At 39.4% G+C, this 18,230-nt stretch overlaps 1 protein-coding gene across 3 annotated transcripts in view; it reads right to left on the bottom strand.

The window, feature by feature from the left end:
• Positions 1-1,144: 1,144 nt before the first annotated feature.
• ZNF407 (zinc finger protein 407) overlaps positions 1,145-18,230 on the bottom strand; it is a 1,075,359-nt gene continuing 1,058,273 nt past the window's right edge. For all 3 annotated transcript variants that reach the window (XM_033934315.1, XM_033934317.1, XM_033934316.1), the window contains one exon: positions 1,145-3,308. In XM_033934315.1, coding sequence (XP_033790206.1) covers positions 1,954-3,308 — 1,355 coding nt within the window. In that variant the 3' untranslated portion in view covers positions 1,145-1,953. The remainder of the gene's footprint in view (positions 3,309-18,230) is intronic.

Here is an 18,230-nt window from a genome sequence, read left to right as displayed (position 1 = left end):
ACAATAAATCAACAACACGACCACTTGGCATCCAAAATTGGTGCCGATCCAAGATGTGCGTCTAATTACATTGGCTAAGGACCCAAATCGGGCCAATGATTGGTACTAATTGGCACCAATCTGGAACTAGGCACACAATTTGCTACATGGGTGCCTAAATCCTATAGCACGTCACCCTGAAGGGGGTGTAGCCACAGGAGCTACATGGGCAGGTCAGGAACGTTCCTAAAATTTGTACACACTGTTGTAGAATACCAGGTCTGTGTGCCCAAATTGAGCGCTGGGAATTACACTTGGTTTCATAAATCCTGGCACCCCATTTGGCTGCTGAAAATGGCACTCAATGCTATTCTATAATGAGAGCTCATCTAAGGGCTCCTTTTACGAAGGTGCGCTAGCGTTTTTTAGCGCACGCACCGGATTAGCGTGAGCTACAGTACGCGCTAGCCAAAAATATACCGCCTGCTCAAAAGGAGGCGGTAACGGCTAGCGCGCGCTATTCTGCGCGTTAAGGCCCTGGCGCACCTTCGTAAAAGGAGCCCTAAATGCCTGTTATAGAACAGCGCTGAGCACCGATTTTTGTGGTGCAGATATTTGAGTGCCAATTGCTGAATCTAGATCAGGGGTGTCCAACCTTTTGGCTTCTCTGGGCCACATTGGCCGAAATAAATGTTTCTGGGGCCGTGCAAATGCTGCAGCAAGACAGAGGAGGGAGCCGGCAAGACGGTAAACACCCGAGGGCAGCAGAGGAAAACACTGCATCGCCCTCGACCGGGGCCGCACAAAATACTTCAGGGGGCCGTGGCCCTTGGGCCGCAGGTTGGACACCCCTGATCTAGATCATTATGCTTTATATTTCTCAAATACCAAAAAGATACAAATAACAGGAATAGCCAATAACTATAGTAAACAAAACCCTGTTATTTTAGCAGTTTATATTTTAAACTATAGTGCTATCAGACATGAAGAGGGGCTACTAGCATTTATTTTAGTAAATGGCCTCATACAAGTAGAGCTGTTTACATCAGGGTGTTTAGTTGATTATTCTTCTTCCATTAATATTTGTATAGCATGTAAAATAAGAAATTCATCTTAGCTCTGTTATATAGACAACACTCAAAATTAGGATTACAGTATGAACTCAATACAACAAGTAGCCCTAAACCAAACTAGAGATAGACTCCTTGGTTTGATGATCTTTTTTTTTTCTCCAAAAAGTAGAATTTCCAGGAAAAGCCGTATAAAAAGTCCTATTCCGTATGTTAGATACATAAAGGCTAGGTCCATCTACAAGACCAATCTGTGACATTTGTTCATTTTTTCTTCTACTGTAGATTGGACATGAGTTCCTGTTGTGGGTACAAGGTGGACATGCTCAACTGCTGAAAAGGGGAATTTTCAAGACTAGGAAACCATTTTTCTTTTAAATTAATCTACATTTAAGGTGACAGCAATACCCAGCCAGCTGCCAAGATTGACCATAGAAAGGGCAAGAAGCTGCACTCTAGCAAAACAATTCAAAATAAAAATTCAAATCACATCAGACATCTCTTTATAATTTTATTTCTTTCCTGTCCAAATGAATACTTTATTTTACTAGTCATACTTCGATCATTCTGTTTTATCTCTATTTCTTAAGCTGTTGATGGTGTCTTTCAAAACACTTTTTAAAAGTAAATTAAATTAGTTTTCACAAAGTTACAGAAACCTAGGGCCTGTTTTACAAAGCCGCGCTAGAAGCTGCAGCGCGGTAACGACCCAAAGCCCATAGAGATTTAAAGGGCTTCAGGGCCGTTGCCGTGCGGCTTTGTAAAACAGGCCCCAAGAGTTCAGATGGCATGACAACAGTATTTTAGCAATTTTCTAAGGTACTTCTAAGGAGCATTGGTGTCCTAAGTGAATCTTTCTTGATTCATGATAAGGATGATAGTGTTTCATGTTTCTTGTAGTTCATCACCATCCTTTAGGTCCTGAATTATTTCTGCTTACTTCTGTTTGTGAATCTCCTTCTGTATAGACAACCATAGTAGTCAGCTGGTCTCCGGCTACATCGGTGGCCATAACTGTTGCATCTGGAATGTTACTAGATTGCCAAATTTCTCCAGAGGCATCTGCTTCTATTACAGTGTGTGAATACATGCCACTTTCATCTTGCATAGCTTCTTGCGGTAACTCTGTCACAATATAATGTGTAGTACCTTCAGAGAAGCTGCTACTGGAATTATGAACCATAGCTTGGGCTATTTCTTCTGTGACAATGATCTGTGAAATTTCCCCTTCAGATTCAACTAAATTCACGTGTTCACCTTGGAGACGAAGTTCATGTCCTCCAGTATCTTGCATTATGATACGGGAACCTTCGCTTGCCACCATATGCACAGTACCCTCTTCATTTACAATTACCTGAGTAACACCTTCTTTCATCAGCTGGTTGGCTGCAGTTGTATCACAAACAGCAAACTGGAGTACACCTTGGACCATTTTCTTGAAGGCCACTTGAGTTGAGTCCTGAGATGCAATGATAGCAGATGGGTGCATGACTTGCGTTACTACTTCCATAGATTGTATTTCATCCTGATTTTGTTGCTCTCCATGGAACACTGGTACCTCAGTTTCAGTAGATACACTGGGAGTCTTCTGAATACACATTCTCACTGAGTCTTCCGGATCAGAACTGACACTGTTCTGATGTTCATTCTTGTGTTGAACTTCACCCAGCTCTGTTACAGCACAAAGCAGTGCATCTAGTGCTGAAGAGGTATCAGGAGGATGTATTATAGTCTGTGATCCTTCTAAAATCTCCCGTGTCATCATCTGTTGCACCACAGTACCACTGGAGTCAACTGCCTCAATTGCAACTGATTCAGTTACATCAGTGTCTTCTACTGGTCCTTCAACTACCACAACTTGGGTGACACCATCTGCTAATTGCTCAGTAAGTATTTGTCGAGGAACAATACTGTTTACGTGGGAAGTATTTGGACTTGTGGCTATGACTTGACCATCTTCTGTAATATGGACCACCCTTGCCACTTGACCTGCCATTGCTAAAGTTTGGAGAGTAGCTGCTGCAGTTTCTTCCACGGATGCATCAACTGCAAAATCACCGTCATAATCTTCGGAAAATCCCTCAAAAATGATTACTTGTTGCACTTGCTCAGTTGGCTGTAGCTTTCTAATGTTTCGTATAGCTTTTTCCTTAACTGGAGATGGTTCCGGTGATGGTGCTGCAGTAAATGGAGCTGTAGTTTCCACAAAGGTTGCTCCTTGCCCCTTCAGTCGACATTCATAAGACTTGGACACAATACCTGGAAAAAAAACAAACGGAATTGTTACTCTTTAATCTTTCAATTTTTTAAAAGTCAGTTATATATGCCAGAGGTTTCAGGTTAGCCAATTTAGATACATATGAAGTTCAAATTTTCTATACATAATAGAGGCAATTCTAAAGCAGAGCTCTCTGTTTTAGGTACCCCAATGCAATGTGGGGAGTCCTATGCTATAATGGAATCTGGGCTTACTAATTCCATTACAGAATGCTAACTTAAACCTGGAGCGTCTACATTTAGGTACAACCATTTATGCCAGGTCAATGGAAAAGTATATGGGTATGCCAAAATGTGGCATACAATGCATATAACATATAGGCCCTCTTTAAGGTGCGCTAATCGATTTAGCGTGTGCTAAACACCAACGCATGCATGTTAGTCTATGGACGCATTAGCATTTAGCGTGCGCTAATCGGTTAGCGCACCTTAGTAAAAGAGGGGGATAGTGTTCTATATGTTATATGCATAAATTGGATAGAAACACCCATGCCCTTCCCATGCTAAATCTATGTGTATGTCCCCTTACAATTGTTCATTATAGTATATCACATAACATAACATAACTTTATTCTTCTATACCGCCTCAATCAAACGATTTCTAGGCGGTTTACACAGAAGAGAGCTGGACACTCAGCGAAATACAAATAGTTTCCTATATATACACAATGTAAAATTTTGGTTATCAATAAAGATTCATAATGCATATATGCCCACAAATGTTAATTATCTTGGCACTTATGCAAGATAATTGCACACACCCAGTTATAAAATTGTCCTTTTTATTGCACTAACTTAGTAAATGTAAGGTTTGCTTTCAAGACTTAGGCTTCCTTCATATGGTCAATACAGAATGAGCACAAGATGATATTGTTCAAATACAAAAGGAAATGGTATGGTAGCCTGGGTTAAAAAAGGCTTAAATATGAGAATATTACCGCTGTTGTGACTAGTTCCTCCTACCAAAAGAAAACCTAGCTGGGAGGGTAATTACCCAAGGAGAAAAATGGTTTTAAGTAAAATCTCAAATATGCTTAATGATAAAGGTTATGCTCCTTTCCATAACTCTTACTAACAGAAGCTAAGGAGAGGGAATGTATAAAGAGGCCTCTGAGGCCATATTTCATTTCTTTCTAATAAACAGTGGAAATGAAGAATGATATAGCCTGCCCACCTGCCTAAGACTACCATCATTGTGAATTTCCTGGCTACTTGATTTTAACAATCACTTAACTTTCTGAACCAAGTCAAGAGGTGCAGTTGAAGGTCCCAACATCTCAAGTGTGGTACAAATTTAGACGGAGACTGGGCTTTCTCAGTAGCAGGACAGGAGCTTTAAGAAGATATAAAGATGGAATTATTTGACATATAGGAAGAGGTTAAATGCTAGGCTTTTTCTAAAAGCGTTTAGAGTCTAAATTGGGGTGATATGCTGGTGGAATGGGATAATAAGTAAGGAAAGGAATGAAGTGCTATTGAGAGAAGGCTAAGGATAGGGGAAAATGGGCAGTGTGTACAGTAGGAAAATATGGTCTCTGAGTATTTGGGGGTATGTTTGGTGAGGGTTTTAGAGGACAGTTTAAAAAAAATTGGTTATACAGTAATACTGATTTTATGTTATTATTGTAAATGGATCTGGACAGTCAGGTTGCTGGAATATAGTATAGAAATTAAAAAATGATGATTCCAGTTAGGTTGAAAAGCAAAGAACCTTAAGTTATTTCAAATAGGGTGTTCCACTTTGAAGATCTAGCAGTAAACATGGAATCACGAAGCAGAAGACACTTGTTGCTTTTTAATGACAGAGGTTCCTACCTTTCATCCATACTTTCAAGTCATTAAACCATAGGATAAGTTTGCACCTTCATTTTAGGATTCTATTTCACCATTCATTGTTTGTTCCCCATCATATAATATTTCCTTCCTAGAAAAGGCCACTGTTGATAATTCAGATAAATTCAGTTTCTAATGTGTTCTCATTACTTTGACTGGGTTCCTTGGATGCTACAAAAAGTGCTATAACCCTTTTCCTCTACAGTATTTGTTCTGGTATTCATCAGACTTCTTTTTAAAAAAAGTACCGTATTTGCCAGCGTATAAGACGACTGGGCGTATAAGACGACCCCCCAACTTTTACAGTTAAAATATAGAGTTTGTTATATACTCGCCGTATAAGACTACCCCTTCTTCCGCACACCTTCTGCACAACAAATAGTTGCACTGCCTTTAATGTAAACTGTAAAATTGCAGGATATCAATGGGACAGGAGTGCCAGCCCTACACAGCCATACACAGCGGCACGCCTCCTGCTCGCCCCCGCAACTTCCTTAAGGGCTAGACTCCACACACGGCCGCATGTGCGAGAGACGTAGTAAAGAGAAAAGGGGTGGGGCCAGAGCGCCGCTGCTTCCCGCTGCGCAGGATGAAGGAGCTGGCACCCTTGTCACACTGATGTCCCGCCATGGCCCCGCTGATGTCCCTGCAGGTTTACTAGTACCGTAAGCACCGTAAGGAGGTAAGGAAGGAGATGTTAGGGCATGTAAAGTAAGGGCATGTAAACAGTACCCGGCGTATAAGACGACCCCCGACTTTGGGGAGGATTTTAAGGTACTGAAAAGTCGTCTTATACGCCGGCAAATACGGTAACTGAAAGTGTATTTGTAAATCCTGGTTTTATTACTTCATCATAATCCACTATATCCAAACTGCCAAGCTAGACTCTATAGTGTTTAAGGATGCTAAAGGTTTCAACAGTCAAGTACGAGGTATGTTGTAGAAAACTTACAGTATGGCAATTCTATTTCATTACCCTTTAAATGTAATGTTATATGTGTATTTGTATTTTAGATAATCGTTTGTTTAATTTAATAATTGTAAGTGTGTTACCAACTATTTTATTTGTACATCGCCTTGAATTTTGAATAGGCGATAAATCAAAAATACCTAATAAACTTGGAAACTTGGATTACAAGCTGAGAAACAATTTTTTTTAAAAAAATCACTGCATAGTATTTTAATTCCCTTGAAAGATGATATTTAGGAGGTAATTGCCTTAAGAAAAGGCAGGGGAAAGAGGACAAGCAATTTAACATATTAAACACTTTCTAAGTTGTACCATGTAACCAATCTGGCACAAACTACTGAATTACACTGGAGATGCTCATAAAGTTATCACTGTCTTATGCCAGAGGTTTGCCTCTCTTTAGATTTAGCCCACATATGTCAACCACAAGGCCCTTGGCCGAATCCGACCCGCCAGGCTGTTTTACGTGGCCCGCAGTGACTGTGCCGTATCTAAGCACTGATCATGCTGCCCCACTCCTAGCGGTGCTCCAAGCTCCTCACTACATTGCCTCAGTACCTATTTGCAGACAGAACGACCCAGTCCCAGTGTAAAAGCTAGGTTGGAGCAGGGTGCGCCACCCAAGTGCCTGACCGCGCCACAGGAGTCTGAGGGTACGGAAGGATCTATACTTCTACTAAGACTAAGGGCTCCTTTTACGAAGGTGTGCTAGAGGCTTAACGCATGGAATAGCGTGCGTTAAACTGCCGCGCGTGCTAGCCGCTACTACCTCCTTTTGAGCAGGTGGAAGACTTTCGGCTAGCGTGCGCTAATCAGGTGTCTGCGATAAAAACACTAGCGCAACTTTGTAAAAGGAGCCCTAAATATCTTAATAAAAAAATTTGGCCTGTTTTATATTTTGGCCCCTTATGTAATAGAGTTCGACACCTCTGATTTAGCCACATCATAACATGAGAGGAGGAGTACAGGATACTCGTTGGAGGGGGGGGGGGATTAAAACGGTATCATACCTGTTCTTAATGCACTGAAAGTCATCTGTAAAAACTGTCTCACCAAATATTTGCTTTGTTGATGTGAGCTAATTTACAGCACAATAGTCATGCTTGAAAGCTTTCAAAATATAAGAAAATGAGTATCAGGGATGCAAAAGAATAATTATACAAATTAAGCTTTCTGTCTTCTTGGCAATTACAATTTCTCATTATATTCTGGGGTTGAATATAGTTTTTGTTGGGTAAGAGAATAAAATGCATCTTAGGCGGTTCTAAGATGCACGTTCAGTCTTTAATCTCTCGGGTATAGAGTTGTTCCGTGACACTAAACTGTCTGTTCTGTTTGAATCCAGAGGTGAGTTAAGCCACTTCCTGACCATGAAGTAAACTACATGGGTAAATGTCCCTAAGGGGTAAAATGCACCTCATGCTCAGCGTTAACACCGCATATTCCATCACAGTTCATGAAGGCAAAATGCAGGTCCATCTTTTGATTCAGCAATTTAATAACTTCGAGTGCTGTCAGTACTGCTTTGAAAAATGGCCCCTATAAAATATAACAGCCTCAATCAAATCATAAAAGATTCACCCACTGAAAAGTCCTCCATTTCAACTATAATGAATTCATGTTGAGCTCTGTAGAAGTTCAAGTGTCATTTAAACTAATGCGAATCTATACTGTAACTTTTAAAGTTTAACCAAACTATTGCCTACAAAATTATTGAGAGCTTCAACTTTGATTTAAAAAAATCTCCTTGGTAAATATGAAATGGAAAATTTACAACCTTTTATTGAAATGGACTTCTGCAGGGAGGTATTTAGAGTAACCTTACCAATATTCTTTCATTTTCATATTTATAGTATAAGAATCCATATATCCTGACCATTATGATGTTTCTTGTACAAGATTATGTATACTGTTTTCCAGAAATTTCTCTTGATACTGAATGAAGGAGCCAATTAAGATTTCTTTTTAACCAATCTAAGCTACTACCTTGAGGCACAGCAATATGCTTTTAAGGAAATCTCAAAGTGGCGATGCTGTTGGCATCCTAACAAAACTGACAAAACTGCGCTTGAAAACAGTGATGGTAGTAGTGAAATTGTGATAATCTAGCATCTCAAATTCAGAGAGACAGCAAAGGAGTGATTCGTATCTGATCAGAGAACTGGTTTCAATCCAAGAAGGCTGACTTTTCAGCAGAATTGTTATTTATCAACTGTAGTCCTTAGTGATTTTTTTTTTTTTTTAAATCCTTTCTTTTCTGTGGAATATGTCAAGATTCTTAAGCATGAAGATCACATTTGCATTTTTCTTCCATCTCCTTCCAAAATAACAATCAAAGATGTATTCCAAGTTTGATGAGTACCTGGGAAACCAAAAGTAGAGAAATTCTCTGCCATTCTTTTATAAATTGTAAAACGTGTTTGTGTGTGTGTGTGTGTGTGTGCTTTCCTTATAGTGACTGTTTCTCTTCCTTCCTTCATGATAGAACTCACCAAATAAATATGCTTTTGTTAAGCTTACATTTAATTAAAATATATAGAATTTGTGCACTAAACTTGAATGAAACAAATAAACCAACCCCCTCCTCTCTTGAAAGCATACATTGTGAATGAAAAATGTCATTACAGAGTAAAAAATTTTGCAGTAAACAGGGCCTACAGAGGGAAGTTTCCCCTGTAATGACATCCATAAAATACACAAATGGCACTTTTAGTACCATCCTGAATATGGCATTTTCTGTGCTCTACACACAATCTAAATGGTTTGATCATAGAGCATAATACTCCATTGGGTTTATAGAACAATCAATGTTCCATAAAATGATGTATTTATCCAATAGTAGGCTCAGCAGTTACTGGTGTATGACATTGTAGGACACGGGCTTTGTGCTACTCTGCAGCGCACATGCTGGCTGTAAAACTTATCTAACACTACTTCAACAACTTCATCTCATCTGTGTCAAGTAATTTGTTGAAGCCTCAGCTTGGTTTAAAAAAAAAAATTGTAATAAAAATTCATAGAATTTTCAAGAGAATGAAAGCCGATGACAATGGAGAGGTCACATTGTGTCTCCACTAAAGGGGCCAAGGGTCATTTGCAGTCCTAAAACAGAAAGTAGATTTCATGCATCGTGTAGCAGATAAAGATGACATTAAAGAGACTTGTCTCAGAAAGGAATGCGTAATATGTTAGGAAACTCTGTGCTACCCTTGCATGTATACTTCTGCTGTTAATCTGAAAAGTCCTCTTTACCTTCCTATCCTTTTGTGCATATTATCAAAAATGGTTTCAACCGTCTAGTTAAGGCTTCATTAGCATTAAAAAAAAAATCCTGCAAGATTAAGTCAAAACAAGTAGAGCTGGTATTGATTTGAGTTACTAATAAAAATATTATTCCCAGAATTAAATGTACTGTTAAGCGATTATTACTACCCAACTACAATTGAACTTTACTTTGTCTCAGGAAAAAGGAATCTTGACCAGACCAAAATTTGAAACTGTCAAGTATAGAGGATAAATTCTCAGAGTTGTTCCATCAAAAGTCTCAACTTCCTCAAGTAAGATGACGTTCATTGTTGCTGCATGTGCTATTCTGTATTACCGTAGTGTATAATTCATTTTTTTAAGCACTGTGGGTGCCATGGTTACATAGAAACAGAGAAAAATTAAAGCAGATAAAAACCATAAGGCCCATCTGGTCTGCCCATCTATGCCATCTGCTCTCCCTTTCACTTCCTTAGAGATCCTATGTACCTGTCCCAAGTTTTCTTAAATTTAGATACAGTTTTTAAACTCCACCACCTCCATCAGGAGGCCGTTCCATGAATTCACCACCCTTTCCATGAAAAAGTATTTCCTAAGGTTACTTCTGAGTCTGTTCTCTTTCACCTTCATCCTATGCACCCCCCCCCCATTCCAGAGCCTCCTGTGCATTTATGTATCTCAGTCATTCTACCCTCTCCCACCTTTCTTTCAAAGTATACACGCAAGATGGTTCTTCAAGAACTGTCAAAATTGAGCAAGCACTTTCACTGTGCCATGAAGGGATAATCTGTTTTAAATTTAGTCCCATGATCATTTGGAAAAGTTGGTTCTGATATGTTTATGGGGTAATTTATAAAGCATTTTCTGCATGTAAAGCTTGCTCTATATTTGGAAAATATGTTTATTATAACATTATGTGGGGGTATACAGACATAAAAAGTTGGTGCATGGAAACACAGCATCAACTTTTATACAATATACATGTAGGCTTTCCCAAGCTTGTAGTCTGGATGAGGAATGGACAGAATGTACTACTGGGGGTAGTTATGGGAGTCTATTTTTATAAAGGCACATCGCCATCTACATTGCCTTTATAAAACAGAGGCTTTCTGGAAATTTCTATATATGCCATTTGTACAAATTTATCTCCTTACAGGTAGATTCAGTATAGGACACCAGTTTCAGCAGCCACCTAAGAAGCGGCTGAGAATCTACACTGGTGTCCTATACAGAATTGCATCTGCCCTAATTGACAGACACCTAATCCCACCTAACTACCTCGATTCTCTGACCGGTGCCCATGTCACAGGTGCTGGTTACAGAATTGTGCCTGCCTGATCGAGGGATCCTTGCCATCCAGCTGATCATGGCAAAGGAATCCCCAATTAGCTGAGCTGGCAGGTCACCCCAAAGTCGTAGCTTTGGGGAGGCCTGGCGTCTCAGCTGATCATGGGGGAAAATGCCCCTGCTACGATCAGCTGAGCGGCTATGGCAGGACACCCCCGAATCCCCAACACCCACCTGGAATGTATCTCAGAAGGAGGGATGCCCACTCACTCCTACCACCCCCACCCCCGGAGCCAATTAGAGTTTAGGCTATGCCCCTTCCATCCCAGGGCACACCAGAAATGAGGCCTAAAGCTCTGATTGACCCAGGTGCCTAAGGCCCCTCCTATGGGAGGGGCCTTAGGCACCTGAACCAATCAAGGTCCAAGGCCCCTCTGTGGTGCTTCCCAGGATGCACCAGGGAAGGGAAGGCCCACCATTTTGAAGAGCTGGGCTTGCCAGCTGAAGGGAGTGGTGGGCATCCTTCCAGAACTTAGAAGGGAGTGGGCATCCTTCCAGAATTTAGCTGGTCTACATTTCAGACACCTGTTGCGGCCCTAGGGAGATGCCTAGGGCTGCTTAAGCCCGAGTGTCCCTAGACTTCTCTTTGCAACCACAGCAAATGACTATAGTGTAAGCTCGCCCAAGGCCACTTTTGGGAAAATCATGCCCACACCCAGCCTTTGGCGAGCTTAAGTGTCCCTAGACTTATTGCAACCACAGCAAATGCCTATAGTGTAGGCGGCCTGCCTCGATGTTATTGGTTGTTTTTTATTTATTTTTAAACATGCATCCAAATTGACTGCCAGATGGTGGTAGCCTACAATCAGGATTTCCGTTTATAGAACCAGCCCCTTAGAGGGTAATTTTATAACAGTGTGGCTAGCGTGATGCTATTCTAAGTCACTGTTTTAAAGACAAGTAGGTACCATCTTGTGTTTATAAAATACTAATGTAAATGGCAGAAATCACATCTGCATTACATGTATAGACATTTCAGTGTTGCCATGAAGCATGTATAAATATCTATATCTCGATTCTTTTAAAAAATGTGCAGAGATTTATGTATTTTATAATCTATGAGGGTAATTCTCTAATAGCGTGCCCCAATGTTGCACAGCTATAATATCTGGGTGATTCTGTTATAGAATACTAATGTAAACCCACATTGGTCTGCCCAGTTGGTCTGAATACCAAGTCAATGACAAGTGTAAAATGAGCATGCCCAAGGGCACTAAGCACATATGTAAGTTATAGTAGTGTATATGTTAAGCAGGTATCTTGGAGACACACCTATGTCCTGATCATTCATATACTATACTTCCCTATAGCTATACACTACAGCACTTATATGCTCCCTTATAGAACAGCTCAAAGTACACTTACAAGTGCAAGGCACAGATAACTAACTATATGTGCCTAGTTATGGTATTTGTCCTTTCTGTGCATAGATGCCTGCTCTGCCCCATACACAAATACTGATAAAGTGTCACCATATCACAGCATGTATTTTTGTCCTGATTGGAATTTAATAAGATGCTGTACATGTGCAAAAAGTACTTTATAAAATCACTCACAGGCAAGGTAATATACATAATTACATGCCATTTAGATACACAGGTCACTAGAAAGATGAACTATGTGTACAGTATATACCAAAAATCTGCCTCCAATCTATTCTGTAAATGTATGCAAATCTTACGTGGAGGAGTATTTTTGAAAAAAAAAAAGTCTATCTCCAACTTTGGATGAGCGTCCAAAGCTGGAGATACAAAAATGGCCATTTTCGAATGGCAAACTGCTGGATGTCCAAATATAATTTTTTTAAAAAAATTGTCTACATAGACATCTTGGTCACCGGGACATCTAGCTTTATATCCCTCTTTTGATCAGAAAAATATCCAGTGTGAAAATATCCTAATCCTAACCATTTGGACATGGGTGGGGCTAGTAATGGACTGCCCACATAGACATCCTGACAGAGCAATGGGACACCTTAGGAGGCACTGCTGTGAACTTCACCTAAAGTGTGCCTGCTGTATACCTTACCATAACCCCCTTATAATTTAGGGTGAGTCCCCCAAAACCTACTATACCCTCCTGTGTACTACCCCAATAGCATTTATGGCTGCAGGTGGCAACTATATGGCAGTATAGTAGGGTTTGTGTGTGCTCACATGTTCTACCATAAATGTAGTGGTTAGAGTGGCTTATAGGCCTAGGTCCTCCTCTCTATGGTTCATTAGCCCACCCACCAGGCTAAAGACACCTGTGAGCAGTTCTACTAGGCTTCTCCATATCAGATGCTGTTGTTTTAGAGACAGGTATGTGGAATGGGGTCAGTGAGCACTGGGGGAGTGTGGGGGTGTCTTACCTTGATGCATGCAGTGGTCTTCTGGTCAATTTGGGCACCTTTGTGGCACTTAGACGCTTCTAAAACAGGTCTAGTTCCAAACGTCCAGGATGCCTTGCAAGTGTTTGATTATCGCTGCAAGACGTCCATGTCTAACCCGCCATTGAAAACACACAAATCCCACTTATAACATGCCTTCATCATGCCCATCTCATGCTCTGAATGTACATTCCAGCCTCTGAACGTACTGAGGCTGGAAAACCTCGCTAAATGTACAGAAAGATGGTTTTGTTTATCGGTGCTTGTTACAAAGAAGCAAACTATTATCAAGCACTTTAAGCACTTTAGTTATTTCATGAATATGGATAAAAAATACAGATTAAAAATATTAAGACTAGTGAAGAGACACGGTGAATTTTCACTCTAATGACATGGTCCTATGAGTGTCACATCTGAAATAATAGATTCTTCTTGATAACAATAAGATTCTACCTTAATTATGTTGAATAAGCAGTTTCTTAAATCTTTTTGTACCTTTATCGGAACATTTTTTTTTCCAATTGAGTTAGTCCTGGACTTTCTTTCTACCAGTGAAATACGATGTGAATTTTCTTATCTTATGTTTAGGACTCATTTTGGATTAGCATTCCCATAGATTTCCTATCTCAGGAAGTACTTCTCTCCATCTCTATGGAAGGCCTTTATCTTCCTAAGCTGTATAACTTTGTATATAATTCTGAATCATGTTTACACTTTGTTACTTTAATTGCCTGTAAATAAAAAAAAGCCTTTAATTTTATAATAATAGGCTGTGTTCTTGCTTGTTGGGATGATATGGAGTTAGAATTCAGATCAGATCTTTGGGGAATACTACACAAATTTCATTACACACATACTTTGTTCCCTTTTGCACTGTCTCCAATTGAAGTCAAAGCCTGTAGGCATTCTCTGTACACTAATTATGCCCTATATCTGTTTACAGATGGAGGTTCTACTAAGATATAATTAGTATTTATATATATTTGAGCTTTTATGAGCTGGTATATTTAATAAAATTATTTACATTGACAAATTTGTAATATAAGAACATAAGAATAGCCTTACTGGATCAGACCAATGGTCTATCAAGCCCAGTATTCTATCCTCAAAGGAGTCAATTCAAGTCACAAGTACCTGGCAAAAACCCAAATAGTAGCAGCATTCCATGCCATCGATCCAGGGCAAGCAGTGGTTTCCCCCATATCTGTCTCAACAGTAGATTATGGATTTTTCCTCCTGAACCTTGTCCAAATCTTTTTTAAAACCAGCTACATTAACTGTTCTTACTACATCCTTTGGCAATGTGTTCCAGAGCTTAACTATTCTCTGAGTGAAAAAATATTTCATCCTAATAAGAACATAAGAATAGCCTTACTGTGTCGGACCAATATTCCAATGGTCCAATAGCCTTACTGTGGTCCAATAGCCTTACTGTGTCAGACCAATATTCCATACTGTGTCAGACCAATGGCCCAATATAATCTTTTCATTTACAGCATACAGTTTTATTTATGTGCTATAAGTCTGAGTCCTTTGCTCAGAAAGATAGAATGTTTCACTTAAACTTCTGTGCGTAATGAAAAAGACACCATTAACTCTTTGTGACCATTTTTGTAATATGGTGCTTCTGATGTTTCACTAATATTCATTGTGTGCTCTACATAATTTCTAGTGGCATAGTGAAATCTATCTTTTGGCTCTGATTGGCAGAAATGTGTTTATGGTAGTATTAAACAAGTGGGCATTCAAGACGACAGAGATTTTCTTTCTTATTCATTATCTTCCTGTCACCTTGCTCCTTGCTTAATCATTTCAGGGAAAAACATGCAAGTGTGTGCAGAGGACTATCTATATAAGAGCAGCCGAAATCAGGTAAACTGATATCAGACATGGACATATTGACATGTGAGGTGGTAAACCTCTGCACCAAAACTGTAGATTTTCCAGAAACCTTTGAACACTTTGATGAGTGGCAAACACTACTTTTAGAGTCTGTTGTGAAAACAGAAATCATAGTAAGCAGGTAATCCAGTGCCCAGATACTGATGAAAAAGCCATACAGACCTTTGATATAGGGATAGTGAGCCAAACTTGCAAGGAGGATCTGGAAAGTATTTCAGGAGATCTGATATATGAATTTCTTATTAAGCAATTAAAAAAAGGCAGTCTTATTTGTAGTTTAAGTGGTATATAAAGGAGCTTTAATAAACATAAACATACTGAGTCACAAAGAATGGGATTTTGTGCTCCTGCAATACAATCTCCTAGTTCATGCTCTGATCAACAAGCTGACAGTTTCTCTGCACAGAGAAATAAGTCTCAAAGTTTCAGGTTTTATTAGTATTTGATCAGATCGCTTTTCATGTGTTTCTAAGCGAAACACACCAATAAAAATATAAGAACATAATGTATCATACAGCTTAAAAAAACTAATCTCAATAAAAACATTAAAACAAAACAGGTACATATACTAACTGGTACGTAAGGATAGGAGGGTAGAACTACAATTTGTTATAGAAAAGAGAAAGATAATCTAATCTAATTTTCTATTTGTGAGTCGCACAAACCCATACAAGCTCTAGGCGACTGAAGAGTAAACAGGGAGGGAAGGGGGAGAAGAAGGGGAGCAGCTGAGTTTCCATGTAATATGTTGTGTAGTATACATGATATTTTGAAGTTTATCTGGGATGATATTGGAAGCCAGTGTAGTTGTTTGAGGAAGGTCGAGATTGAATCATATTTCTTTATGTTGAAAATCAGTCTTACTGCTGTGTTCTGGATGAGTTGAAGTTTGTGGATTAGTGTAGTGTTGATGCCCGAGTAGACAGAATTGCAATAGTCCAGTTGAGGCAGGACCATTATCTGGACGATCAGTGCAAAGTGGTGTGGATGAAAGTATGACCTAGTGAGTCATAGTTGTCTCATTGTGTATCCAAAGATTTGAGATTTGTGGTTCCATCGTGAGGGTGTCATCCATTATACAGCCGAGGACTTTAGTGGATTTTTCCATTGTGAGGGTGGTGCCACATTGAAGGATGACGTTTGTCACGATGTTTTGTTGCTTGGTATGAAAGCATATGGCTTTGGTTTTGGTGGCATTAAGTTTTAGTTTGTTGATAGTTGCCCAGATTTGGACTTTTGCTATATTCTTTGAAATTATTTTGGAGATGTTTGGATGGTTGCAGGTTTTGGGAAGGAGAAGGAGAATGTCATCAGCATAGGATAGAAAGGTTTCATTTTCCAGCTCGATGTTCTCTAGTGAGCTCATGAATATATTAAACAGGATTGGGGATAGCGGAGATCCTTGAGGGACATCACAGAAAGCCTTCTAGGGGCTAGAGTATATTCCATCTTTTTTGACCATGTACTCACGATTTTGTAGGAAGTCAGCGAACCATTTCAGGACCGTCCCTGTTAAACCGATTTTCGAGAGTTTGGTTAGGAGCAGTTGATGGTCCACCGAGTCAAAGGCAGCAGAGATATCGAACTGAAGAAGTATTGCTTGTTTACCAGTGCGCAGCAGTTGCTTTTTGTGGTTAGTGTGATGAGGAGCTCAGTGTTGTGCTGTTTTCTAAATTCATATTGGGATGGGTGAAGGCAGGAGTACTGATCGATGTATGAGGTAAGTTGTTTGCTAATGATAAAAAATATGGAAGGCACAGTAGGGATGGGGAGCAGAAGAATGTAAAAGAGAGGAATTGAAATAGCATTTTGGGGAAGTTACAGGTCAAAAGCATCTTTAAACAAAAAGCTTTTCAAGGAACTTTTAAAACGTGTAAGGTTTTCTTCCTCTCTTAGATATAATGGCATAGTGTTCCAAAGCCTAGTCTTCGAGTTCCTATTATTTTCAGCAATGGAACTGTTAATAGTTTTTGATCCATAGACCAAAGAGTACGAAGGGTAGCATATGGAATGAGCAATTTATCTATGAATTGTGGTTCTATTGTGGATTGGATTTTAAATGTTAAAAGCAAAATTTTTAACGTGATCATATGGTCGATCGGGAGCCAGTGGGATTTTTCTAATAATGGGGTTACGTGGTCGTATTTCTTGGTGTTGAAGACAAGCTTGACGGTGATATTTTGCACTATTTGTAGACTTTTTTTTCTTTTTTTTGTGATACCTATGAGTAAGGAATTGCAATAATCAAGTTTCGCTATGATTAGCGAATAAAGTAGTATATTTAATGATTTTGGTTTGAGGAATTTGAAAATTGACCGAATCATTCTTAGTCTGTAGAAGCATGATTTTACTACATTGCTTAAATGTCTCCCTGTCCAATGTTCTTGAGATAAAAAGAGGAATGCAGCTTTGAAGGGGAAAGCACAAATTCTGACTCCTCTGCATTTAATTCCACAGAGCAAAAGAGACTGCAGGAGACTGCTACATTGGCAATGCCTAGCCAGATGATTGTGCCATATCAGAATCACGTCCAGTAATAACATCAGAGCTTACCTTCATGTCTGATAATTGCATTGTCAGAAAACAAGATTTTCCCTTCAAGAAGAAAGCCCACATTATGAGGTCAGAAGTGATGGAGAAGTAGGGGGAAATTCCTGGATCATAGCAAGGAGACCATGGCGTAATGAAAGAACTAAATTCTGATCCTGAAGGAGAGATAGGATAAATCTTAGTTTCACCCCAAAAAGTGAATAACACAACTGTGGACTTTCCTGCACTTTCATTCTACAGTTTGCTGCCTGCTCAGTTGGCAGACAATTGCCTAGAATAGAAATCAGATTTTATAACATGCATGTTAGGTGTTGTGACTGTCTCTGATATGGGTGACTCTGGAAGTAGCACAGAGAGAGAGAGAGAGATAACTATAGCTACTCTCCCTTTCAGAAAGCTCCATTGTTAGTCCATGTCCTATGATAGCAACTAATCAATCTCTCCAAATTTCAGAAGCTGTATTTAAAACAAACAAGTTGAGATCATTTCCAGTTAAGCACAGTAAGGATACAAAAGCAGAATAAATTACATGTATTAAGGTTACTGCAGAAACAAATACTACACCATGAGTTTCAACATCCAAGCTGTAAATCAGCTATGATTAGGAAACAGGGCTCTCTTGATAAGGGGGCTGGAACAAGAGGCCCCTTTCAATTAATTTATCACA

The sequence above is a fragment of the Geotrypetes seraphini genome, chromosome 2 (genome assembly GCF_902459505.1).
Source record: "Geotrypetes seraphini chromosome 2, aGeoSer1.1, whole genome shotgun sequence".
Taxonomy (NCBI): Eukaryota; Metazoa; Chordata; class Amphibia; order Gymnophiona; family Dermophiidae; genus Geotrypetes; species Geotrypetes seraphini.
The sequence above is the reverse complement of the archived record's forward strand: the minus strand, read 5'-3'. Positions and strand labels throughout refer to the sequence as shown.